The 26586-nt window shown below is 42.5% G+C and overlaps 1 protein-coding gene across 1 annotated transcript in view; it reads left to right on the forward strand.

The window, feature by feature from the left end:
* The first annotated feature begins 3843 nt into the window (after positions 1 to 3843).
* Positions 3844 to 26586, forward strand: part of Ace2 (angiotensin converting enzyme 2) — a 49613-nt gene continuing 26870 nt past the window's right edge. Inside the window, exons 1-6 of the mRNA XM_050160665.1 lie at positions 3844 to 4109; positions 16088 to 16246; positions 18888 to 18981; positions 20166 to 20309; positions 23187 to 23299; positions 24580 to 24685. Coding sequence (XP_050016622.1) covers positions 3924 to 4109; positions 16088 to 16246; positions 18888 to 18981; positions 20166 to 20309; positions 23187 to 23299; positions 24580 to 24685 — 802 coding nt within the window. The 5' untranslated portion in view covers positions 3844 to 3923. The remainder of the gene's footprint in view (positions 4110 to 16087; positions 16247 to 18887; positions 18982 to 20165; positions 20310 to 23186; positions 23300 to 24579; positions 24686 to 26586) is intronic.

Genomic DNA, 26586 nt, shown 5'->3' on the forward strand with positions numbered 1-26586 from the left:
GGAGAGGTCAGGGGGGAGCTGCTTGTGTTTCCGATTTTCCTTTCTCTCCCGCCCTCCAACAAGCTTTGTACCAGGGCCCAACCAGTAGGCAGGCAGAGCGCCTGCCTTGGTTTTCATGGCTAGGCTCAATCAGACATCTTTTCTCTGATTTGTTTTCTTTCACAAATGAACCTGCTTCTTCCACAAATGTGCTCTTCTGTTAACCTAGGCCAGTAAACATCAACAAATCAGGATCCAAACGGACCCTGGTGTCAAGTTCGCAGCCAACCACGGAGGCAAGGAATGTCCCTGAAAGACTGACAGTTTGCTTAAGTCTTTCAGTCCAGAAGGTGACTTATTATTATCACACTGCTCCTTCCACTGTGAGCAGCTTTTATTACTACTCACGTAGAAATTCGTGAAATGCAACGTCTCCATGAGACCGCACTAGCTTTACAGTAAGGAAATTATGTACAGGGTACTAGTATATTAAAGGCCTAAAATCTTGCAGCTCCACCTCCTCAGAGTGTTCGCTAAGTAGCAGCCAGAGAGCGTCTGTCGTATGACTTCTCCACTTGAAGGCTTCCATTGTCTTGCTGCACACCTCAGGGGGAATAAAAAAACCACAGATGGAATTTTCTTTCGGGCCCTCCTGGTGTAAGACTAAGGTTTTCTCCCGAGTTTCACACGGAGTCACAGGCCTCTGGTGTTCTCGAGATCTGTCTACAGGCTTTGTGCACGACTGCTCCCTCCATCCGGAAGAGGCTTCTCTCAGGGGGCTTTCACAATCCCTCACAGCCTCTCACATCTCTGCCCGCATGGCGCCTTTTCAGAGACACCTTTTTTTTTTTTTTTTTTGACAAAAGGGGTGTCTTCCTACTTCATCATCCTCTTTCCTTCCTTTCTCCGACTCCTGATTAATGCAAGTCGTAGTATTTATCACGAACGACGCAGTTGTCCCCTATACCCTAACGTCATATAATACGACACCTATGGGAATCTTTACTGCCTTGTGTGTTAGTACGTGTATATAATATCCAGATTGCTACAGCACTCACAGCAGGTAGTCAGCAACTGCCAGCTGAATCAAGATTCCTGTTGGCTATGGCACCAGCCTTGTGCCTAATACTGTACTGTGTAGTTGTTTCTGAAACATTTGGTTTGAGGCGTAGCGCTTAACCTTTTGCTCAATTTGTTACCGAAATGAGAGCTATATTATGTCTCAGGCAGGCGGATCTCTGTGAGTTCGAGACCAGCCTGGTCTACAGAGCTAGTTCCAGGACAGGCTCCAAAGCCACAGAGAAACCCTGTCTTGAAAAACAAAAAAAAAAAAAAACAAAAAAAAAAAGAAATTTTTCTTATAGGAAAAAAGGATTGTATTCTTTCATTAGAGGGGAATTAAGGGGGACAGCATCTGACTTCTTAGAAAATTCCTTATGGACCTGGTAGACATTTTCCAAGTGCTTATTGGTCACATAATAAAACCCTTACTTTACAACTTTGTCAAACATCAAGGCCAAATTCTTCTCTCTACCTTTAATCAAACACACCCCCAACTTGAAGGGTTTTCAAAGTCAGAATAGCTTTCTTGTGTGTCTGGTCATCTCCTCTCCCTTCTAGCTCTCTTTCCTTAAAGGTGATACCTTCCTTGAGGCCCGTTGCTTTCCTGGGTCACCTGCCCTCCATCTCTAGAGGAGTCTTTCCCTTCCCAGAACAGGCACAGAGATGATACTTCTAGGTAACAGAGCATCGTCATCTTCTCAATGAAGAGTGAACGGAAACCCCAGCAGGCCAGTGAGTACTTGCTGCTGGCCTCCAGAAGCTAGTTTCTGTGAAGCACCGCTACACACAACTCCGCCACTTCCCTGGCTGCACGGTTTCTCGGCCTCCACCATTTTCCTGCCTCGTCTTCTTGTCCATCTACCTTTAGCTTGGACTTTGTATCTTGCTTTTCACATTTTAATTTGATCCCATCAATCTTCTCTTCTGTCTCAGTAAACTGAATTTGGACTACATTTTCTCTCCTAACTCCAAGTATTTCACTCATGAGGTTATGGGACTGGAGGTTTCTCTCAGCCTTTTCTCATTCAGTGTTCTTGTTCAGAGACTCACATGCTGCCTGTCTTGCTCGTTAAGCCTGTGAGAAGCAAGGAGCTTTCCGATTCCTTGGGTATGGAAGAGCGTTACTGCTATGTCTGCACCAATTTTTTTCTCTCATGTCATTTGCTTTGAATGTTTTTGTTGTTGTTTAAAAGTGCTACCTGCTTTATCTTGATCCCCACATGATCTAGTGGAACCAAATCCATCATCTTCACTAAGTCCTTCTCGCTTAGCTATGGATGGCTCCATTCCTGCTCAGACTGTAGCTTACAACTTAGTTTAGAGACTGTACTCTAGAGCCAGACAGGCTGGATTTCATGGCCCGGTTCCACCTCTTATTAACCTAGTGAGGTTTAGCTACTTAAGCTTAATTTCACAGTCCATAAAATGGTGAAGGAAATATTTACCCTTGCTATGTTGTGATGCTTAAATAAAATGTTGTAACATCAAGCACTTTGAATAATTACTGCTTCCCCCCCCCCAATTCTACAATTGTCTGTCCAAGTTTGGGATAAAGTGAAGTAGTGGAATTATTTTTCAGGCTTGCTTATTACCATTTTGTGTAAACCTGGAAGACTTGTTTTTCTGGGTGGAGAAATGTTTTCTCTGCGTGAAGCTTTCATAATCACAACCAAGCAGGCCTATGCGCCCTGCCACTTAAAGTGGCTCCTCTCTTTTATCTGTGCCGTGCTGACACCCTGGGAATGAGGACACGGAGCCAGCTGCTGAACTTCAACAGGGTAACCAGCACATTCCCTTTGGTGTTCACATTGCCATGATCCCATGCCTAGGGAAGGCCGGGACCTGACGTGGATGCGCTTTGGATTTCATCATGTGGAGGCATTATTACTTCCTGGTGATCTCAGCTAAACTTTAAGCAGGTAAGCCAAAGGGAAAGAGGCACCTGATGAAGTCAGCTAGAGAACTAGAATTTAACATGTCTCCCAAGAAATGGAGAACAACAGCTTGAAGCTTTGCCAAAGCCGCATTGGGGAGGATTAAACCTATAGAGCAGAGAAGAGTATTACAGTTTCTTAAATGGGAAGAGAAATAAGTTTTTTTTTAAAAAAAAAAAAAACCAAGGCTCATAAAGACAAAGGCAAAGTTGCCTACTGGGAAGGAAACTGTTAAACAAGGAAGTGAATTTTTGTGAGAATTCTCTTGAAATTGAAATCAAGAATGGGCTTGGGCAGTGGTGGCATATGCCTTTAATCCCAGCACTCGGGAGGCAGAGGCAGGAGGATCTCTTTGAGTTCGAGGCCAGCCTAGGCTAAAGAACAAGGTCCAGGACAGCCAGAGCTTTACAAAGAAGCCCTGTTTTAAAAAACAACTTATCAAAAAAAAAAAAAACAACAAAAGGAAAAGATGTATAACTTATTGATAGAATGGTCGGAAACAGTTATAAGTTCCAATGTGTCTCCATACTTTCTAATTCTCGCCTCTCTTTTGTTACTGTAAAATCATAGTACTCCACAGTGTAACTTTAACAGCTTTTAAGGAACATATTAACCAAATGTCCAAGTTTTGATTTGGCCATAAAATACTAGCAGAGCTAAGGTTTTCTAGGATTAATGAATAACATGTCTTTATTTAGTTTATTTTAAAAAAAAATCATCCTAAAAAATCTGTTTACATATCTTTCCTTTCCAGGATTAACTTCATATTGGTTCAGCAGCTTGTTTACTGTTCTCTTCTGTTTCTTCTTCTGCTTTTTTTTTTTTTTTTTGTCTTCCCTTCTCAGTGCCCAACCCAAGTTCAAAGGCTGATGAGAGAGAAAAACTCATGAAGAGATTTTACTCTAGGGAAAGTTGCTCAGTGGATGGGAGCTTGGTGCACGGGGAAAGATGTCACGCTCCTCCTGGCTCCTTCTCAGCCTTGTTGCTGTAACTACCGCCCAGTCTATCGTCGAGGAAGATGCCAAGGCATTTTTAGACAAGTTTAACCAGGAAGCTGAAGACCTGTCTTATCAAAGTGCACTCGCTTCTTGGAATTATAACACCAATATTACTGAGGAGAATGCCCAAAAGATGGTGAGTTTTTGAGACTACCTAGGGGGTACTGATTGCTTATAGAAGATTAGAGTTACTGCCTATAAAAGTGGAGAGGGAAATAATAGAAGTCTCTGAAGTGTGAGGTTGAATAATTGCCTCTGTAGCTCTGATCCTAGGATTCCAGATGACTAAATTCAACTGACCTTAGAGTTCATCTGGAAAATTATTATGAATGAATTCTCTGCCCAGATTCCAGAGACAGTTCCAGAGACGAGTGGAAATTTTTGATAAAGTTACCGTCACTATTCTCATTATACTGGCCATGCAGAGCATTCACGGAAATGTTGGAAGTTATTGACTCAATAACTTTCTTTAGCTTATAATGCCAAAAGGACTCTATGAGGATTACAAATGACATAGTAACTGAAAAATGCAAGTGGCGGTTTACTGAAGGCAGTCGCTTAGTAATTAAGGTAACCATGGCTTAGGTGAAACTGGACTTGGGAATTCCTTCTTCCATTGTCACAGAGCGCTGAGGAATTTCCAAAGGTCACAGAAGAAAAGCTATAATTAAACCAGTCCTGAAAAATCTCAGCCTACTCTGGGAAAGCAACATATTTTGCTTGACAAGTACAAGGACTTAGAATTATTTTTTCTCACAGATCCTGAAGTGCCTTTTAAGTATATGTAAGTGGTGAAAAATAGAATAACTATTTAAGAAAAGACTTTCATCCCCCCCCCCCTCCAAGCAACGCTTTCCTTCAAAACTGGAGTTTTGAAGCTTCCTTCTTTCAAATGATCCGGGTGCTGTGCATTCAAATTACTGTCATTCATAGAACAGAGTGAAGTTGGGAATTGCTGACTCCTTTGAAATCATAAGACTTTTTTTTTTCTATTTTACCAAAGTTCAAGGAAATCAAGGAGATTTTTCTAATGTTGCCCAATGAGTTGCCTTTATCTGATCTCACATTTTGGCCTTACCCATGTCCTCTTTAGTATAACTGTTTTTCAATTTTTTATTTGGTTTTTGTTGGAGGAGACTAAAGCGTACTGTAGATTTTTCTCAGCTGCATGATTCATGGTGAGACTAACATCATACTTTGAAAGCTAGCTAGCCTGGAGCTAGACAACTGACATCCAAATCCTGGCCCGAGCACTTTTTAGCTGAGTGAACATGAGTTAGTTAATTAGACAGTCTGGGTCTTAGTTATTTTTTGTGTTAAGATTTCTTCTTATTATTTTAAAATCATGCATGTGAGTGCAGGTGCCCATCGAGGTCGGAGACATTTCATATCCCAGGAGCTGAAGTTATGCCACCAGGCGTAGATACTGGGAACCAAGCTTGCCTCCTCTGCAAGGGAAGTACACATTCATAACCACCGAGCCGTCTTTCCCACCTAAGTATTAAATTATTCACCTGTGAACAAATAGATAATACTCCCATATGCCTCATCAGCTCTACAGAGATGCCTGAATAATGCTTGATGCTTGTAGGCTCAGGAGAAAAGGAAGACATTGCTGTTATTAGTAGAAGAGGGAGTGAGGGGTTTTGAAGAGGAACAGAATAGTTCTTTTGAGGGCTTACATATGCAGAACTTATATTATAGATTGAGATGTAATTCTATCTGCTGAGACCATCTCTGAGATTATTGTGGTGCTGTGGTTTGGCTCAGTGGCTCAGTGCAAAAAAAAGGTGTTATTTTTAATCATACAGGTTGATTAGAGCAAAAACTAGAAATGGAAGAGTATAAAACATTAGATATTTTAAACTGGAGAAAATTGTGTACCCTTTAAAGGAATAAAACACACTTAAATGAAAGAAAAACGACAAGGGACTCCATATCCCGTTTGCAGGAAGTGGCGAAGAGGGGCATCAAGGCACTCAGGTGAACTGGTGTGAGTTTCCCTGCCAAGGGAGGCAACTGTGTGTGTGTCGGGGGTGGGGATGATTCATCTTTCTGTTCTCCGCTCGTTTCATGTGTTGAGATTCTCTTAGATGCTAGGCAATGGACAGGTGTCACAGGAGTTCTGAGATGAGGTTGCTGAGACGCACTGTGCTATAGGGGCCAATACGTTCACATGGAGTGGAGTGTGACCGTGACATAGTAAGTATGAAGTTGGGCCAAAAACCCTGGGTTCAGTTCCTCCTTTGAATCGTAGAGGCTGAAGGTCTAATGTGTCTTAGAAAATAGATTGTCCCTTCACATACTATATCCTGATTACAGTTCCCCCTCCTCCTCTCAGTTCCTCCCCAACTCCCCTTCTATCTGGGTCCACTCCCTCTCTGTCTCTCATCAGAAACCAAGCAGGCGTCTAAAAGATAGTAATAAAATGAAATCTAATCAGATAGACAAAAACTGACACATCAGATTAGGGCAGACAAACAAACAGAAGGAAAAGAGCCCAAGAAAGGGTCCAAGAAACAGATAGAGACACAGAGACCCACTTGTTTGTACACTCAGGAATCCCAAACTCAAGAATCCCACAAAAACACTAAACCGGAAGCTGTAAAGTATACACAAAGGACCTATAGGGAGGGAGAGGGAGACAGAGAGACACACAGGGAGTGTATAAAAAAATATATATATATATAATAAAATAAGATACAATTAAAAACAAACAAAACAGAAAGGAAAAGAACTGACCCAACATTATGAGACAAGGACCTTCCAAAGACGCCATTGAATTAGTCTCTGCTGGCCACCTACTGCTGGACATATAGTCTACCCTTAAGAGTAGTTGATTTCTTCAGTGAGACGCCCCTGAAGCAAACTATATTTTCATTTGCAAGTGGTTATCAACTGGAGATAGCTTCTGGGCTAGCGACGGGGGCATCTGTCCATTTCTCCTTTCAGCTATCTAGGAGCCCATCCGGTCAGACTCGCGGAGCATGCTGCCTTGAGCATGCTGTCCTGGTCTCTCTGATTTCACATGTGCATCAGTCCCGTCGATTTAGAGGGCCTTGCGTCCTTGGTGTCCTCCATCCTTTCTGGCTCTCGCACTCTCTCTGCCTCCTCTTCTTCAGGGTTCCCTGAGCCCTGAGGGGAGGGATGTGATGGAGAATTCCCTTTTAGAACTGAGTGTTCCGAGGTCTCTCACTCTGTGTGTGCATAATATCTGGCTGTCGGTCTCTGTATTTGTTCCCATTTAGTTGAGTAATTGTGTTAACTTCCTTCAGACCCATTTATTAGGATCAGCGTATTAAAATATAGCGTACACTATAAGGGAATGCTGAATTTAAAGAATATGCAGCGTGTGTGTGCGTGTTTGTATGTAATTTGATACTGTACCTGGCATCTGGTTTGACCTTCATCAAGAAGTACTATTCAGTGGCTTTGCATTTTGAAAGGCCCATTGTGTCTCTGGTATCTCAAGAGTGCAGGTTTTATTAGATTTTTTTTGCTGTGTGATGTGGAACTGTAACCCAGAGCCCTGTGCATGCCAGGTACGTACTCACGCTGAGCCACATGCTAAGCTCAGGTGCTTGTGAATGAAGATCGCCCCAGAAAGGTCAGATTTGAAGGAAGCGAGCTTCTCCCATTTCCGAGGCTTTTCTGAGATTCACAGAACAGCTGCTGGGAAGTAGGTTTCTGGGAAAAAGCCATCATGTTCCTTCCTTTGCCTGCTTTTTGGCCTTGTCAGTGGAGAATTCAGGGTCAAGAATTAAGAAATATCAACCTTTGTCTGTGTATTTTCACAGCGCGCCTTTCGTGGGCAAAGGGGAGAATGTGTTCCCATAAATTTGTATACTGCAGACTTTCCTGTTTTGTTTTAGATCTACACTTGTTCTTAGATTTGTACTGACTCGCAGAGTTAGACACCGAGTTTGCTTTAATGAGACTATCTGAGGATCTAGTTTATCTTGGGGGGGGGGGGATGGGTAATGGAAAATGAACTTCTTGGACAGAGAAAATAAATAGTTCTGAAATTCCCAGAGTTTAACATTCACTTAGCAGGAACTGACTCTTAACAGAAAGTCAGTAAAATACTTGAGATTACCACCGATATCTCTGAGGCTGTTAGGGCCTTCTGATCTTAGTAGTGTGATGCATTTATTGCTTCAGGGAGGCCGTGCAAATTTTGAAAAAATTCGCCCATAAAATAAGTATTTATGAAATGCCCATATAAGGGTTTTAGAAGATCACTAACGCAAAAGCAAGTATTTGATAAGAATAATCCTTACTATAACAAAATCCTTTGCCACCAAAAGTTGTCATATATTTGGAATTGCATGAATTGGAACTGGTCTGGAAAATCCAAGTTGGGTGTGAGCGGGCTGCTGCAGGAAGCTGATGAACCAGAAGAAATAGTTCTGATCAGCAAAGGGATCTGGAAGTCATTTTGGATTGTCTCCTGAAGACATTGACTAAATACATTTGCACGACTATAATGATTAGCGTTGTTCAGAAGGTTCTGGAAGTAAGAGAGAGAACTTTTCTCAAGCCTTTAAAAACGTAATGCTGGTGTTCAAATGTAAAGAAAAAAAAGGAAGGAAGGAAGGAAGGAAGAATAGTCAGAATGAGTTAGAGGTCAGAGAGGGCTGGGAGCTGTAGAAAACCTCACTAATGGAAACGTTTGACCTGGAACAGCAAAGGACAGAGTGTTGACAATTGTATTGGCCCAATCTTTTTCTACCTGAAAGGCAATTCAGCTGGAAGCACACCTGAGATAAATTCAGAGTAAACAGAGGGACGCACTGCTTACACCACAGGTGGTGAAGCTGATAAGACCTGTAAAACTTTAATCTGAAAAATGTGAGACGTGGAAAACCCTAACTCGGCTTTCAGCACATTTAGACGGATGTGTGGGCTCCACCTTGGGTGTAGGAAGTACGGTCAATTGCACTGATGGACTCAGGTCTTCATCCTTTGCGGTAATAATGGCTAGGGTCATGTCACTTTGTAGTGCCATCCCACAGCAGGCTCTGTGAGCGTGTCCATCATTCGTTTGTGTTAAGCAGGGCTGATGACAGCAGTGACTTGATGGACTTGAACAATTGGGGCTTGTCCCTCACACCTTTGTCTTTGCCAAGAGAACCTGTTTAGGCTGGCCAACTATTAAGTAGTTGCCCAAGCAGAAGCCAACTTCCAGAGTTGCATGCAAATTCAGCCAAGATCAGCAGAGGTGTCTGCCAACTCTGAGTTATTTTAGGCATATAAACTATAAACACTTATGCTATTGAGGCTTTTTTTTTTGGTTGTTTCTTAGATAGTCTTATTATTGCGACAGGTAATTGATACAGAACAGGAAATTAGACTGTATGACATTTGTGTGTTCCTGTCCTATCATGGTGACATTACTGAGGACCACTTGCCTTATTTTCATATTGTCTCCTGAGGTGACTTTCAAGAGTCAGGATTTGGGGGTTGCCAGTCTACAGATCAGGCATAGTATGGTGTTCCTTAGACAATGTTGTGAGAGATGCCTGAAATAAAAGAAGGTGTAAACTTTATCTATATGATGCCCTCAATGATGCCTGCATAGAGTGAGGCAGGAATCAGAAAGCAGGGATAAGAAACAAGTTTTGCTCAACACAGGCTTCCTACTTTCCACTACCACCGTGGTGTGTGTGACTACCTCCATCAGTAATCTGGTCTTTTTATGGAACTTTTAAGATGATGTCACTTCTGGCCAAGAAATAAATGCTCTTGGATAAAAACTGCTAAGGAAATCATATATTATTCTAGAAGTCATTGGTGAATAAACAAGCTGGGTCTGTAGGTATCTTAGTTAGGGTCTCTCTTGCTGTGATAAAACACTGACCCAAAGCAACTTGGGAAGGAAAGGATTTAATTCCTCATACTTGTCCAGGGAACAGTCCATCACCGAGGAAAGACAGGGCAGAGGAACTCAGGGTAGGAACCTGGAGGCAAGAACCCGAAACAGAAGCCATGGAAGAATTTTGCTTACTGACTTGCTCCTGGTGACTTGTTAAGTTTGTCTCTTAGATACCCTAGGACCACCTACCCAGGGATGGGAAGGCACCACCCACATTGGACTGGGCCCTTCTACGTCAATCATTAATCCAGAAAATGCTCCACAGACTTGCCTATAGGCCAGTCTGATGGAGGCATTTACTCAGTTGAGGTTCCTTCTTCCTAAATGAGCCCAGCATCTATCACGTAACAACAACAACAAACTACCCATGATGATAATTAATTGACATAGCATGGCACACATATTTTAGATACATTCAGGCCACCATCACTTAACATATCTAGCTGAAAACTTCATCACTGGACAACTGGAAATGCTTCCCAGGAAAGATGATTTCTTTTTAAAAAAAGATTTATTCATTTATTATGTATACAATGTTCTACCTGCATGTGTACCTGCACCCCAGAAGAGGGCACCAGATCTCATTATAGATGATTGTGAGCCACTATGTGGTTGCTGGGAATTGAACTCAGGACCTGTGGAAGAACAATCAGTGCTCTTAACCTCTGAGCCATCGCTCCAGCCCCCAAGATGATTGTTTTCTGTTTGCATCCGTGCCTCTGCACTAATAGGTTAGGTCAGAAGTTAATAGAAAAAAAACCTTTCGTTTGAAAAATCAAAAGAAATTTGCAGGTGGTTTCCAGCCCCATGGTTTGATTTTTGAAATAAGATTCTTTGTAAATCTTCCTCTAGGGCACAGGAGTGAGTATAAATGTGTGTGTGTGTGTGTGTGTGTGTGTGTGCATGTGTGTTGCCAGAGATTAGCCACGCGTGTCGTTCCCCAGGGTCTATCCACCTTATTTTTGAGACAGGGTCTTTTTGTTGATGGATTTGTTTGTTTGTTTGTTTGAGACAGTGTTTCTCTGTGTAGCGTTGGCTGTCCCGGAACCCACTCTATATGTCAGGCTAGCTTCGAACTCACAGAGCTATGCCTGCCTCTGCCTCCTGAGTGCACCATTCGATTAGACATTTGATTAGAAAGCCCCAGGGTCTTCCTGGTTCTGTCCCCACTGTGCTGCAATTCCAGGGGAGTGCCACCATTTCACATGGGTTCTGGAGATTCAATCAGGGCGTGCGCTTGCATGGCAGGCACTTTGCTTTCTCAGTCATCTCCTCAGCCCTTCAAATTCTTCTTTATTAGTGAATTCAACTCAATCCCGACCTTCCTACACACAAAGACCCCATATTTTAGGGAGAAATTGGAGCCTCTTAATAATAATTTTAAAACAGGCATACTTGGTTTTTAATAACAAGGCCAGTAGCTCAGAAGCAGCATAGATTGTCTCTGTATCATTTTAATTCTAGAGATAGCAAGAGGATTCTAGAATGTAGCAGTAACTGTAGCAACTTACTTGGATCCACCGCCCTGGAAGAGCTTTGAAAATTGCCTGGCAACTGTTTCTCTCTTTCTTTTTTTCTAATGTTGCTGTTTTATTCAGAAGTTGTTTAGAGAGAGTGGAAGGCCAATGCTCTATAAGACAATGGGTCTTGTAGAGTCTCTGGGCATACCCATTTCTCTTTTCTGTTCCTGTCTTCAGGGGTACTCAACCTGATAGTGGTAAATTAACTGGTAGTCTGTAGCCAAGGAGAGAATGTTAACTCAATCCCTGTCCCTAATGGCTTCATGCAACGCTTCATGAAGCATACTATACCCATATGTGAGGACAAGAGTGGAGGAACATCACCGTGATACAAGCAAGCTGGAGTTCAGGACTGAGTCTGTTTTCCCCAGAAGATAAAAGTCGAAAAAATAAGCCAGGTGGTGGTGGTAGCGCAAGCCTTTAATCCCAGCACTTGGGAGGCAGAGGCAGGCAAATCTCTGAGTTTGAGCTAGCCTGGTCTACAAAACAAGTTCCAGAACTGCTAGGGCTGTTACACAGAGAAACACTGCCCCCCCCCCCAACGAAGCAAAAAACAACAAAATAACCAAAAATAAACAAAAAAGTAAAAAAAAAACATAGCCTCCAAATATTTGAAAACTTAAATTGTCATACAAAATATAGAAAGACTTTGGAGTTCTAGAATGGAGTGACAGGATTTATATAACTTGTCTTGTCTACCCCATTGAATAGGATACATTTTTTTTCCATTTTGCAAGTCTCTGGGTATGTTTAAAAACTGACCAAAGCAGTTTTGTTCACTGAGCTTGGTGTGACTTTGAGGGCCATATCTGGAAACCAGACCAGCATATTGGGAGGGCTTGAGGATTGACCTTTTCCTTGGAGGTTTGTTGGACCGTAAGGCCCCCAGATGTCTAAGGTTCTCTCCAACTTTTAATTTCCATAAGTCTAGGACTGAGAGATTGCCGATGGTCTAGCTTGACTGTTGTGCTCTAGATAAAGAGAAAATAAGACAGAGTGCTTTACATCTCAAACAATTTCTCACAAGAAGAAACTGTGCTCATCTGTGTATTAGGGATTTTCAGAGATAACTACCTATTTGAGCATATAAATACTTCACAGGCCTTAAGAGCTATGCTAGCTCTCCATTGAAAGCAGGGCTCAACCATAGTTTTAGGAAAGATTGGAGCGGCATACCTTCTCACGGTCTCTTCAGAAGCACACAGCCCCGCAGTGGGTTGTCCCTTCTTATTTAGTACTGTCCCCTCTGGAGACCTAAACGGGCACTTTTTTTTTTGCACAAACGTGTTTATCAGAATCCTTAGATGAGATAGAAGGTACTTTTCTAATTGTGATAGCCAAATGGAACATGAACTGGATTTTTTGGGAACACATTCCCTATGGTGGGATGCCTCGCTCAGCCTTGATGCAGGGAGAAAGGGTTTGGTCCTGCCTCAGCTTGATGTGCTAGGCTTTGTTGACTCTCTGCGGCAGGCCTTACCCCTTCTGAGGCCTGGATAGGGAGCGGGAGGAGGAGAGGGAGGGAAAACTGTGGTTGATATGTGTGACTTACCAATAAAAGTTTATTGAAGAAAAACAGGTGATATCTGAGCTTGGCCCAAGGGCTATAATTTATCAGCCCTGATTAAAGGATGAAGCTGTGATTTATAACTTTGAAAATAAATAAATATAGGTCATAAAGACTTACCTAGGAAATAAGAAGTTTATATAATACTAATTCTATATAATTATATTAATAACATGGATAGCTAGAATTTTTTCTTCACTCTAGAATATGGTGGGTCTTTTAAATTCGCTATCTTTTAAGTTAATTTTTGAAATGGTAACATATGAAGTAAGGGGATTCAGTGTAGCATTTTCAGGCACACTTTGGTCATATTTGGTCTCGACTCTCTTATTCTCTCGCTCTTCTCTGTCTTCCCAGCAGAGGGCCTTACTCTCTCTCTTTCTTTCCTCTTTTCTTCCTATCTCCCTTAACATAGATCCCCCCCCCCTCCCGCCATGGTCTCTTTTTAGTTTTCACACACACACTCACACACACACAGAGAAAGAGAGAGAGAGAGAGAGAGAGAGAGAGAGAGAGAGAGAGAGAGAGAGAGAGAGAGAGAGGAGAGAGATCTAGGTTTGCAGAAAAGAAAATATGTTATTTGACACAATTATTGCTTGAATAAAAGCGACACAATTTTGGGTAGGGGCCACTAGATCTGTGTTCTAAGACAAAAGCTCACATGCAGACATTTAAACCCACAATGAAAATATCCGATTTAATATACGCAGATAGTTCGAATACGTTGCTAAACATTTAAAAGTAGCATTTAGTAGCTTATACTTGTAGTCCTTGGAATTGCAAGGGAGTCTCTCGGGCTAGAAATACGTACTCACTAGCTCACTACAGTTCTAGATGGAAGTCAGAGAGGGAAAGTCCCCCGGTTGTTCCAAACACACGTGTCTTGTTCCCGAAGCCCCTATGGATGCCTGCAGAAAACTTGGCTGTTTCTTGTCTGCTTGTGCACAGAGGGAGTGTGGAGGGCTGTTTGTGTCATCCCAGCTTGCTCCTTGAAGATGAGGAACTATATAAGTTGTTGCCTAAGCTTTGCTTCATACGCAAGTCAGGTCTATAATTTATATGTAGCCAGCAGCCACCGTTTAAGCAGTTGAATAGGTGTATATGAACTGGATTTGTGTCTCTGCATAACAACTAGGCTGTCTGTTTTACTTAGGGTCAGGAGCCTTAGGGGAGGATATGGAATAAACAGTAAAACAAAATGTAAAACGATAGCTTGGAAAAGAGCATTATTCAGGAGCATTATTATTAATTTGAATTATGGAAATATGAATCAAATTGAAAATGCAAGTCAAGATAAAGTAATTTTTAATTCTCATAATGTATGATATACATGCGCACACGCACACACACGCACATGCACAGAGAGACTATGGTCTATATACCTTTGTTCTACAGGTTTTGTGTGCCAGGCGTCCAAGCATGCTTCTTCTATTTCTAGGTCTCATCAACATGCATTAAAGGGACTATCTAGGGCTGTGTGCATCCATTCCCACTGCCAAGCTCAGTGTGGCTAGGGTTAACATGGAGATCTCTGCATGCTGCCGAACTGAGGTTCTTGGTTTATTGCAGGATGTCAGACAGTGGTCAGCCTCAGTTTCTTGCCATGAAGCCCTTTTCCATGGAACAGTTCATAACACAGTATCTTGCTGCATTATAGTCCACAAGGCAAAGGGTCTATTAACGAGATAAAAATGACATCTTGCATAATGTAAATATGCACATCTTGCTCCTTTTGTTCCATGGGATTGTTTATAAGTCTGTTCCTGCTGAAGAGGATATCAGACACAGGAGTGACCAATAACAGACACGCATCCTGGAAGCCATCACAGAGTCTGTCTGCCCTAGATTCTAGGTCAGAATGCTGGATTGACTGTCAGCTCTGCCACCTTGCTTAGTCCCTTGGCTAATGGATAAAAACAGCGACACAAGGATTTTTCCATCACATGGGTTTTTTTTTTTTAAAGCTCAAAAGGGGGCAAATTGTTTTTCAGAGCATCCTACAGCCACCCGACTCCTATCTACTTCATGGTTACTTAAGTCTCCTCTCCTCTATGAATACTGGAAACACTTTGGATCCCTGTTATGATTTTTCTTCTTCTTATTACAGAAACTGATTGATTCCTTTGTCGGTCCTATGTTATTACATACTTGTGTTTCATTGAGAAGGCATTCTTAATGCATATCCCACTCGTCTGATACAATTCTAAGCAACTTAAGAACAGGAATTTTTCTCTATACGCAATAAAATAGCATTTATTAAATGCTTCGGGGGAATCAGGCACTCTGGCGAGCCCTTCGCGGTGTGGAATTGCCATAATATTTACAAGAAGCCTTAAGTCACAGTCGCCACTCTAGACCTGTTTGATCATGTGAAAGAACTTATTTGTCCAAATTTACACAGCTAGCCAGAGGTGTCTGGCTCCAGGTGGCCCACAGGCCACCTCTTTTGTGCAGCCCAAAGTAATACCATCTAGAAAGCAGTTGTTCTGTTTATCCTTTGCCAGACGCAAGGGAAGTTGTGCACTGAGAGAAGACTGCACTAGAGAAGTCGGGAGAAGTCCATTCTGCCTATTGTCAAGATGGGGCTGCGGGGAGGCGGGTGGATCCCAGAATCACTACCTGCTTGGTGCCTTCTGGGGATGTCTGTTGGGAAGTGGCCACCCTTCCAAATGGCCCTGCTCCGGGAAGCCTTCCTTTGAGATCACAATATAAGGCCCTGATTCCTGCAGGAAACCATGGCACCCAGGCGCTCTCTTTGATCTGCTTCTTGTTTCTCATGGCTCCGGTGGTCACAAGGGACTGTATTCCCATTGTGTCTGTCTACTTTGAGATCTGCAAGCTTCTCCTTTTAGACCATTCATCCCTGAATCTTTGGCCAACTCACCCACGTCACAGCACCAAGGCCATAAGTTCCAGGGCCTCACAGTGTGAATGATCTGTGAGAATTTACTTCCAGATCTTGGGACAGGACCCTTGGGAAAACTAGGCACTGGGCCAGAAAGAACGTGGCCCAAGAGTGGCCTGATTACTTTTAACCTAAACCTTGACCCCCAGCAAAGTAAGGGACTAAGCCACGCAGGAAGTAGTGGCCATTTCACCAGATGTTCTTTGGACTATATCTTCTGTCCAACTTGATTTTATTTATTTTTCAGAACGAAGCTGCTGCCAAATGGTCTGCCTTTTATGAAGAACAGTCTAAGCTTGCCAAAAGTTATTCCCTACAAGAAATTCAGAATCTCCTCCTCAAGCGTCAACTGCAGACGCTTCAGCAGAGCGGGTCGTCGGCGCTCTCCGCAGACAAGAACAAACAGGTGTGGTTGTGAACAGTTTAGTCCTGGTCTCAAGAGTTGAAATGTGCGCGCAGTAATACACATTGATGGCCCACATGCAGGAGTTCTTTATCTGCAAAGATAGTAACGGCAGCTCTGTGCCTAGGTAGGGGAACTATAACATTTATGATCCAAGTTAAAATCTTTTTGACGGATGAAAGAAGATACTTGGGCTCTGATCTGCACAGAGGCGAACTGGAATATGACATTTTGCACACTCTGGTCTGCCTTGACTGAGGTGGGCTAGGAGTCTACCAGAGCAACTTTCTTTTTTGGTGTTGCTGTTTGTTCTTATTGCTAAATGCCTTACTTAGTTCATATCAACCTCATTCTTGATAAATCACCCAAATATTTTTTTTCAAAATAGCAGTAAAATAGCACATTAAATACCATCCTATGCTGAGCTGATTCCAAAAATTCTTATGTTTACCCTGTTAAAATACCATCTCTCATCCCATGCCCCAGCCAGGAAACTTGAAAGCAAGCTGTAAAGAGGCAGAAAATAAATATCTTAGGTTTTGCAGGCCATATTGTCTGTGTCACAACAAGTCAGCTCTGCCATCAGAGCAGGAAGTCAGCCATAGATAATACATAGATGAATGGATTTGGCTGTCTTCCAACGAAGCTTTATGAAAACACACAGCAGACCCCTGATATAGCCTATTGAAATATTTTTATCTAAAATATTCAGCTCTTTTGCATCAAAGTGTCCTCTCTCAGGGGCTTGTCCTCTGGAACTATGTATGTCTTAATCTCCATTTATAAAAATAAAAGTGCATGATAAGAACAGAGATAAAGCCATATGGTATTTGTTTCTACAAGCTGATATTTATTATTCTGCATTCCTCGGATTTAACTATTCCACTAAGTTATTAATCTACCTTATCTTGTCTTGCCCTTGTCCCTCCGTCTATTTTTTTTTAAAAACAAGAACTCCATGTGGAATCTTGCCCATTTGCATGTAGACAGCCTACTGCAGTCTCTGTGGCTCCTAGACATTTGTGTTTTGAAAAAGCCCCGAATAATTGCAATGTGATTACAAATAATTACAAAAAGCCAGGATTGCAAACAGAGGAGAGTTCAGGATGCATGGAAAGGGAGGAGGGGAGACTGAACTATCAGGTAGAGAAAGAGACCACAGTGGTTTTGTGCTAAGGTAGATGCATTGCCTTAGATTTATGGGATCTTGTGGAGATTTAGAGCATGGGATTTATCTCATGTTCTCCAGACGTTGCGTCCGTAGCAGAGGAAAATAATAAATGCATGAGGGCGTTAGGAGAAATCCAGCATTTTAATTATTTGTGTGGAGAAATCAGTCCTCTGTTCTTTTCTTTTTCCTTGCTTCCCTTCTTCTCGTTCATTTCTGTCTCCTTTCTTCCTGTGTTCCCGACCCACCATGGATCAACATGTGCGTAAGTTCAGTTGGTCTCATGCTTAGATATAATGGCTCTATTGATTTTTACAAAAAGCCTTACAGACATTTATTCTCTCCATTCCTGTATTTATCTTGGAGTGGAAATAAACCTTTTGCTGACCTGCCCCTGTGATGCCCTTGAGCAGCTCGGCTTTACCCAGTATCTCCACACCCCTGTACCTACAGGGTAAAGTTGAAACTCTTTATTGTGGCTTAGATTGCTCCTTGTGATCTGGACCCCACTTATCTCTCTGTTCTCTTGGCCTCCACTCCTTCAGTGAGCATCGTGACTGGAGTCCTAACCATTTCACCACTGTTAAAAACAGCTTGCCTTTCCCACCTTAGGGTCCACCTTCTCCTTTCCTTTACCCGACCAGTCTCCGCTTCTGGACCGTGCACCTCTAAGGGCCCTTCCTCTAGGAAGCCGTTTCTAGACCCCCAGGTTACGATTCCCCCTTATTCTACCCTCCCTCACTCCTTAGTTAATATTGCCACATCACTTTTTGGTGACAGTTACAGTACCTGCTCCTTATACTGTGATCCACTACGTGGCCATCTTATTCCATGACTTGGGGGACTTTGAAGGTCAGAGACTGGTTTAGTTCAGAATTATCAGAATGTTGAGCATAGTGGAGTCTTAGTCAATGCTAAAAGAAACAGAAACACAATCTCTGTGTGGATGCGAAAAATGCACCTGCGAGTTTTGGAAGACATGTTTGTTCTAGTTAATCTATATGCCTTATCACAAGTACTCAAGATTCTGTGTTAGTTGACGGCACAGACAATTGCATAAGCTGTTTGTTCTCTCTACATAGGAACATACTTGGCAAAAAGATATGAATTGCTCTATTTTGAGGCATTTCAAACTCCCATAAGCACGTGAGCTCATGAGTTCACAGAGACGGAAGCAGCAAACACAGGGCCAACGTGGGTCTGCACCAGGTCCTCTGTGTATATATCACAGCTTTTAGCTTAGGGTTTTTATGGGACTTCTGACTGTGCGAACGAGTGGGTCCCCGATTCTCTTGCCTGCTTCTGGAACTCTTTTCCTCTTGTTGGGTTGCTGTGCCCAGCTTCGATGTAATAGTTTCTGCTTTATCGTGTTATATTTTATTTTGTCTTGTTTGCTTATTATCTCTTAGACGCCTGTTTTTTCTAATGAGAGACAGAAAGGTAGGCCTGCCACTACTCTTTATGTTTAATTTGCAGTTGAACACAATTCTGAACACTATGAGCACCATTTACAGCACCGGAAAAGTCTGTAACCCCAAGAATCCACAGGAATGCTTATTACTTGAACCAGGTAGGTTACCTGCTTTTAGTAGTAGCTTTAAAATTTGTATGTTCAGGTATGCGCAGTATACGTGCATATGCAAGTGCCCTTGGGTCGGCAGAGGTCAGAGGGCAACCTCAATCGTCATCCCTCAGGAACCATGAGCAGTTCTCTTTGAGACAGGGTCTCTCACTGGATGGGCATGCACCAAGCGGATATTATGGTTTGTCAGCAAGTCCAAAGGGTTTTTCTCTGATTCCTCGGGGCTGGAATTACAAGTGCATACCACGGTACCTGACTTTTAATATGAGTTCTGGAAATTGAACTCAGGTCCTCCTCCTTGTACGACAAGCACTTTCTGGTTGAGTCATTTCCCAACCTGAAATAGACCTTGGACAATGGCACAATGTTTTGCAGACGGGTCATCTAAAGACGAAACCATTCCAAGGTGTTTCCGTTCACAGAGTCTCCTTTTTAAAAATTTGAACTTATTTTCATTGTGTGTATGCGTGTTACATGTGCATGTATGTGTGTAGATGTGGACACCCATTACTTTTTGAGGTCAGAGGAAGAGGCTGGGTGTCCTGCTCTCTTACTCCCTGCCTTATTCCCACGAGACAAGTTATCTCACTGAGCCTGGAGCCAAATTGGCCGCCAGCGAGTCCCAGAGATCCTTCTGTCTCTGTCCCTCCCGGCACTGGGATTGCAGCTGCTTGCCCAGCCATGCCCAGCTGTGTGTGTTTGTCTTTGAGAGTCTAGTGCAATTACACCATTTCTTCTTTCTCTTCCCTTTAAACCCTTCCATGGGCCCTCCCCATTCCCCTTCAACACACAGCTTCCCCCCCCCCATGGCTTCTGGGGATTTAGACTCAGGTTCTCATGCTTGTGAGTAAGCACTTTTGTTTCCTGAGCTGTATTTACAGCCCTTCATAGAGATTCTTTTAACTTAAAAAAAAAAACGCATTGTAAATTTTATTACATTCAAGTAATTTAATTAAGCCAGTAATCAAATTACTTCAGTGATTTTTGTTCCTTTGCAGAAGCATTTGGATCTAATAATAAGTACAGAGATACTACCCATGACATTTTGCTTAGTGACCTGGATGTCGGCCAGTCTTTTAATTCTTTAAAGCCGCTCTATATGTAGATACAAATTATTTGCATGATAAATACAAATACCTCACATGTGTGCTCATTTGCCTTTGGGCCAACAGGTTTGGATGACATAATGGCGACCAGCACAGATTACAACGAGAGGCTCTGGGCTTGGGAAGGCTGGCGGGCCGAGGTGGGCAAGCAGATGAGGCCATTGTATGAGGAGTATGTGGTCCTAAAGAATGAGATGGCAAGAGCAAACAGTAAGTGCGCTGCTTTGTCCAAGTCTCTCTGCTTCCCACAGGGAGGGTGCTACAGGACCATTTCTCATTTTATCACCAAGCTTGCCCTGTACTATTTGGATGCCCCGAAATTAGCAATCGTTTACTGAAAGGTTCAGGTTACCTGTCTCAGGGAGCCAGTGGGACATTAAAAAGGTGGCACTGTACGTGGATGGTTCAAAGAGCTTATGGGTGAGATTCAACTATGGGATCTCAAATGAATAATCCGTGAATTATTAATTATTCATGGGGGCCTAAGGCCCCCGTGGGTAACGAAGTGAATGCTGCCACTGAGTGGAGATTCTACTATTAAGACAGGATGAGAGACAAAGACAATATTCATTTGCCAAAATCCTCATTTGGCCACAGTTCAGTCTCAGAGTTCATTTGTGTGTCTATAGCTCTCAGGGTGTCATGTATACAAATAATTTGCAAACAAACACAGGACCACTGTTATAGTGTCTGAGATGAAGTGGGTGGCATCTTAAAATATAAGACCCTCAACAAAAGCAGGATTAAAAACTTAGGGATCAATTGCACTTTTTAAAGATAATGGCAGAATGAGTAGGGACCAAGGGCTTGGAAACAAGTAAGCTTCTGCCCCCTGCCAGCTGTGTGACTTTGGACATGTGATTTTACCGCTCTAAGCACAGGCCGTTGGGGGGAATGTAGATTGGTGCAGCCATTATAGAAAAATGATCTGGTGGCCCCCAGAAAAATTTCAGAGAGAACGGATGATCTGGTAATAGTACTCAGATCCCCACATTTATCACATTCTTAACAGTAGCCCCAATGGGGAAAGCAAATCAGGTGCCCGTTAACAGAAAAATGAATAAAGAAGCCATACCATATGCATATATGCATATAATAAAAGATATACAGTAAGTAAAAGGGTCAACTAACTATACAGAAAAAGAATGAAATGTGACTGAGCCTTGGTGGCTCACGTCTTTTTTTTTTTTTCATTTTGTACATTCTTTTATATTTATTTATTTATTTTTATTTTAAAAAAGGAAACAAATTATCTTTTTTCATTATACATACCAATCCAAGTTCCCACTCCTTCCCCTCCTCCCATTCCCTCCTCCTACTCCCCACCCCACCCCTATCCACTCCTCAGAAAGGGTAAGGCACATTGCTTTGGGAAAGGTCCAAGGCCCTCCCTACTATATCCAGGCTGAGCATAGTATCCATCCAAAGAGAATCTGTTCCAAAAAGCCAGTACATGCAGTAGGGATAAATCCTGGTGCCACTGCCAGTGGCCCCCCAGTCTGCCCCAGCCATACAACTGTCACCCACATTCAGAGGGACTAGTTTGGGCTTGCGCTGGTTCCTTCCCAGTCCGGCTGGAGATGGTGAGCTCCCATTAGTTCAGGTAGACTGCTTCAGTGGGTGTGGCATATGCCTTTTTAATCCTAACACTCGGGGTGGGGCTGGGGGGGGACAGAGGCAGGCGGATCTCTGTAAGTTTGACGTCAGTCTGGTCTCCAGAGCAAGTTCCAGGACAGCCAATGCTACAGAGAGAAAACGTGCCTTGAAAAAAACAAATAAAGAAGAATAAAACTGCCGTTACTGGAGTGATGGGAGGAAATGGGAAAATGCAGGCCGAAGGATTTGAAGTAGTGCATGGTATAGGCAGCAACATGGAGAAGCTACCAAGCAGGACCACTCAATGGATAGAGAGAAAGGTTCATTGGGGACCAAACTGCCAAGGCCATCTTTAGGGCTGTGAGCAGCGAGAAGAACAAAATGGTGGGAAGGCAAGCAGATCTTTCCTGACCATCAGCAGTACAGGCTCCGAGTTGGTACAGACCGTAAAGACTGACTGGGAACTGGGGCATTTGTCTAAAGTGCTTGACATTTGGGGGAAGGTTAGAGAGGGTTCCTGGAGGATTAAGGGTGGTCCCTGGCAAACAGGAACCCACTTTAGGAGATCTGATTTTCCGGTAAACAGAAACTGCTTTTAGCCTTGTTTACCTGGCCAAAGTCCTTCTGTTTAGGACGTGTCACCAGCACTGCCATTTGGGGGTGGGGGTGGGGCAAGGGGAGCTTTAGACTTAACAGGATGAAGGAGATTAAAAGTGATATGTACAGTATGAGGACTATGGTGAGAAACAGCCTGCAGTATTCAGGATTTTTCCTGACTAAGCACATTGTCATTGCTCTTGCCAAGACAATAAATAAATAAATACATACATACATACATAAATAAATAAATAAATAAAATAGATGAATGAATAAATAAATAAAAATAAAAAGGAACTATGTGAGATGTTAATTCGCGTTCCTATAATAAGAATTTTGCTATATATGTACCATGACATCGTGTTGTATGACCTGAAACATACACACTAAATTTGATTTGAGTGCAACAGTCGTGTCGTGGACAGAAATGTCCAGAAATGATGGTTTCACTCCAGTCCTCCCTGACCTCTTAAAACGGATTTCTGCCCGCTCTTCCGAAGTGGCTGCTGAGCCTTGGATCTGGGATGAGTTAGGGAAAGGAGTGGGGGATGGATATGATAAAATACATTGTGTGAGATTTTCAAGGGATTAATAGAAGATATTTAAAAAAGCACAGTTTGTCAATGAGCACAATGGGCTTTAGAATGGCTGCAATATCACATGGTTTCTGTGCTTGTTAAACCAGATAATCTACTTAAACTCCTGAGGAACAGAATTAACAAGTCTTTAGTTTCATTGGCATTTTTTGAGTCGACATCTAGAAGGGTAACAAAATGTGATCATCCTTAATATCTTCTTCTCTACTGTCCCATCAAGACTAATATATGTAGACTGTATTTCCCTCTTTTCGTTTTCTTAATGTTTCCTTCTTTCTCTTTTCAAAAATAACCTCAGATTATAAAGACTATGGGGATTACTGGAGAGGGGATTATGAAGCCGAGGGATCAGATGGCTACAACTATAATGGCGACCAGTTGATCCAGGATGTGGAGCGAACCTTCCAAGAGGTAACAGAACCAACTGCCGTGCAATAAACAGGAAGGAGCCACAACAGCCAGTAGCCAAAGGCCATTGTTTTTAGTCTTATTTTGTTTTGTTTGCTGCTTTTTAATTTTTTTTGTTTTGTTTTGTTTTGTTTTGTTTTGTTTTGTTTTGGTCAGGGTCCCTTTACGTAGCCCTGACTGCCCTGAAACTCACTGTGTAGATCAGGATGGCCTTGAACTCACAGAGATCTAACTGCTTCTGCCTCCCAAATGCTGGGATCAAAGGTGTGTGCCACCATGCCCAGCAAGAACTATTATTTTTAACATGCAAATTGGTCACTCCCAGCTCTCACAGAATTATAGCATATTAGAGTTTGGAAAGATTTTTTTTTGAGACAGGCTGGCCTTTAACTTGCAGTAAAACTAAGGATGACCTTGTACTCCTGATCTCTTCTGCCTTCACCTGCTGAGTTAGGATTACTGGTGTGCAACACCGCGCCCGATTTGTGCAGGGCTGGGGAATGAACTTAGAACTTTGGTGCATTCTAGGCAAGCACCCCACTAACTGAGCTATGTCCTCGGCCCCTGGAAAATATTTTCGAGAAAACTCTGAGCAGCTCCTACAGACAACCAGAACTGTCCTGCTCTCCTGTCTTTTACCCACTGACTAGGAATTACCAATAGAAAGACTGGATGGAGGAAAGTTCTTTCTGATCCTTTCTGATCGCAAGCTTCCTGCAGTCAGCCTACTCTTCCTTTTTTAGCAGAAAAACCATAGACTTCCCTTCCTTCCTCAGAACTCGCAGGGTTTTTATTTCATTAGTCTTTAACAAGGAAGTTTTTCCTTTTTTTCCTTCCTTCCTTCCTTCCTTCCTTCCTTCCTTCCTTCCTTCCTTCCCTCCCTCCCTCCCTCCCTCCCTCCCTCCCTCCCTCCCCTCCTTTCTCTCTCTCTCCCTCTCTCTCTCTCCCTCTCTCTCTCTCGCTCTCCCTCTCTCTCCCTCTCTCTCTCTCTCTCCCTCTCTTTCTTTCTAGAAAAAGTCCTAGAACAAAAGAAATTAGTAGCATCTGAAAATGACTTTTTGACATCAGCTTTCCTCTGGGGCCTTGCAATCCTCCCAGGGCTCATGTTGATTTATTCAGCGGGGCTAGCCAGAGTCAGTAGTTGTTAAGAAGGAATGCTCTCAAACTCTCAGAATATCTGAGAGGAGAAGAAATTAATTGTCCTGTATGAAGAAGCTCTTATTTCTAGAGTTGAGCATTGGAAACTGAAGTTGGGTATTTGGGGTCGTAAACTTTCTTTTCAGATTAAGCCATTATATGAACATCTTCATGCCTATGTGAGGACGAAACTGATGGATACCTACCCCTCCTACATCAGCCCTACTGGATGCCTCCCTGCTCATTTGCTTGGTAAGGGACTGCAGGGAGTCTTTGTGCTCTTTCTCTGCTTAATTATCCCCACGACTAAAGCTGTCTGTTGGAGGGTTGTTCAAGCTAACTCATTTGAGAATACCTGTAAATAATGTTACTATCATTAAGGAAGCTTTTTAAAAACACATTTTCAGCAGAAAGTCAATTAAAAATTATTCTTTATTCTATTTAAAATGAATCTAGTCTCTAAAATTTATTCTCTATTTAAGCTGACTAGGGAAAGAATCCTAGGTTAAAATGTGTTTATTCCAGTTGGTTGGCGAAGCTTGGGATTTCAGTATTAGTCTGAGTGAAAGAGCTCAGTGGGCAGAAGGTGGCAGGAGAGAAATGTCCCTAGGATAAAGATACTGTCTACGGGAAAGCTTCGGGAGTTCAAGCTGGACTGTGCCAATAAATCTTACTGAAAATACTCTGTTTGGAATCACATTTGAGCAATGAATGAAGGAGAATGGCCATCCTCTCCTACCCCAGCTGCCAAGGCCAAGTAAAATAGAAAGACCTGAAAATTTCCTGCCATGCATGCTTAGTATTCCCCATAGATAAACCTCATTTCTATTGGCAGGGATGTGAACAAAAGAACTTTGGGAATCTCTAACTTTAACACAACATAGAAATCTTCTCTATGATGTCCCTGGTGGGCGATATTCAGTAATTTTGTGACTGCTTAAATCTGTCTGGGGTGGTGAGCTCTTTCTTCCTACCGTGGTAGGTTCATTCTTCTTTCCAAGCAGATGCTGCTTGGTACCAATTATATGAAAGTTCTGTTTTATATGGACCCGGACCAGCCCTTCTCTAGTGTCTTCTGTTCGTTATTCTTATTTCCATGCATAGCATTACTCAGAATGTCAGTTCGTATTTTACAAGATGACCTTCTAGACATACATGATCAGCTGTCATATAAGACACCTGGCCACAATTCTATCTTCACCACAGATTAGTGACGATTCCAGTTATTATCATGTATGCTTTGTTTTCCTTCCTTCAAGTTCAATGTGTTATGGTAATTTTGCTATTGTTATGAGTCATAATGTAAATATCTGATAGGGGACCCCAAAGGGGTCCAGGCCCCATCGTTTTATCAACAGCTGAAGGTCTTACTTGCTTTAGAAGTCATATCATTCTGCTTCTTGGGCCACTTTTGGCCTTTTACTATGTACTGAACTTCGTTTTGTGGCAAGTATTCACAAATTTAAGTACGTAAATTCACTTCTATCTTTATTAAATCCAATCTTTTAAAAAAACAAATCCACCAGGGCTGGCAAGATGGCATGGCAGGTGAAGATGCTTACCACACCAACCCGGTGATCTGAGTTTGATCTGTGGAATCCACGGTGGAAGGAGAGAATCAACTACTGAAAGTTGTCCTCTGCTAATTGTTCACACGTGGGCTGTGGTACAGGCCCGCCGTGCTCACACACATCACACACAGGCACGCATGCGCACAATTATTATTATTTATTGGTAAATGAGTTCACTGGAGTACTCCTCATGCCATTGTGTTGCCCATATTTTTAGTGCTATTGCACTGCACCCTTTTCTGGATCCATCTTTCCTTTTAGGGTTTCTGGCCCTGAGTCCAACTTCATACTGTTGAAGTTGCTCAGCTACCTAGTTAGGTGTGCTATTATGGTATTGAAAGTAAAACTTAGGTATCAGTATCAGTTAATAGTATTTGTTGAGGGCATGGTGGCTTTTTATAAACCTAATGTGTAGTAGCTATGATGTCCCATATGTTTTATTTTGTTCTGGTTTTTTGAGAAAGGGTCTCACCAAATAGTCCTGACTGGACTGGAACTTGCTGTGCAACCCAGGCTGGTCCTGAACTTGAGATCCTTTTCTCTTAGCCTCCCAAGCCCTGAGCTTTCGGGCATGCACCACCA

The sequence above is a fragment of the Alexandromys fortis genome, unplaced genomic scaffold (genome assembly GCF_014885135.2).
Source record: "Alexandromys fortis isolate MF-2015 unplaced genomic scaffold, M_Fortis_MF-2015_v1.1 scaffold_120, whole genome shotgun sequence".
Classification (NCBI taxonomy): Eukaryota; Metazoa; Chordata; class Mammalia; order Rodentia; family Cricetidae; genus Alexandromys; species Alexandromys fortis.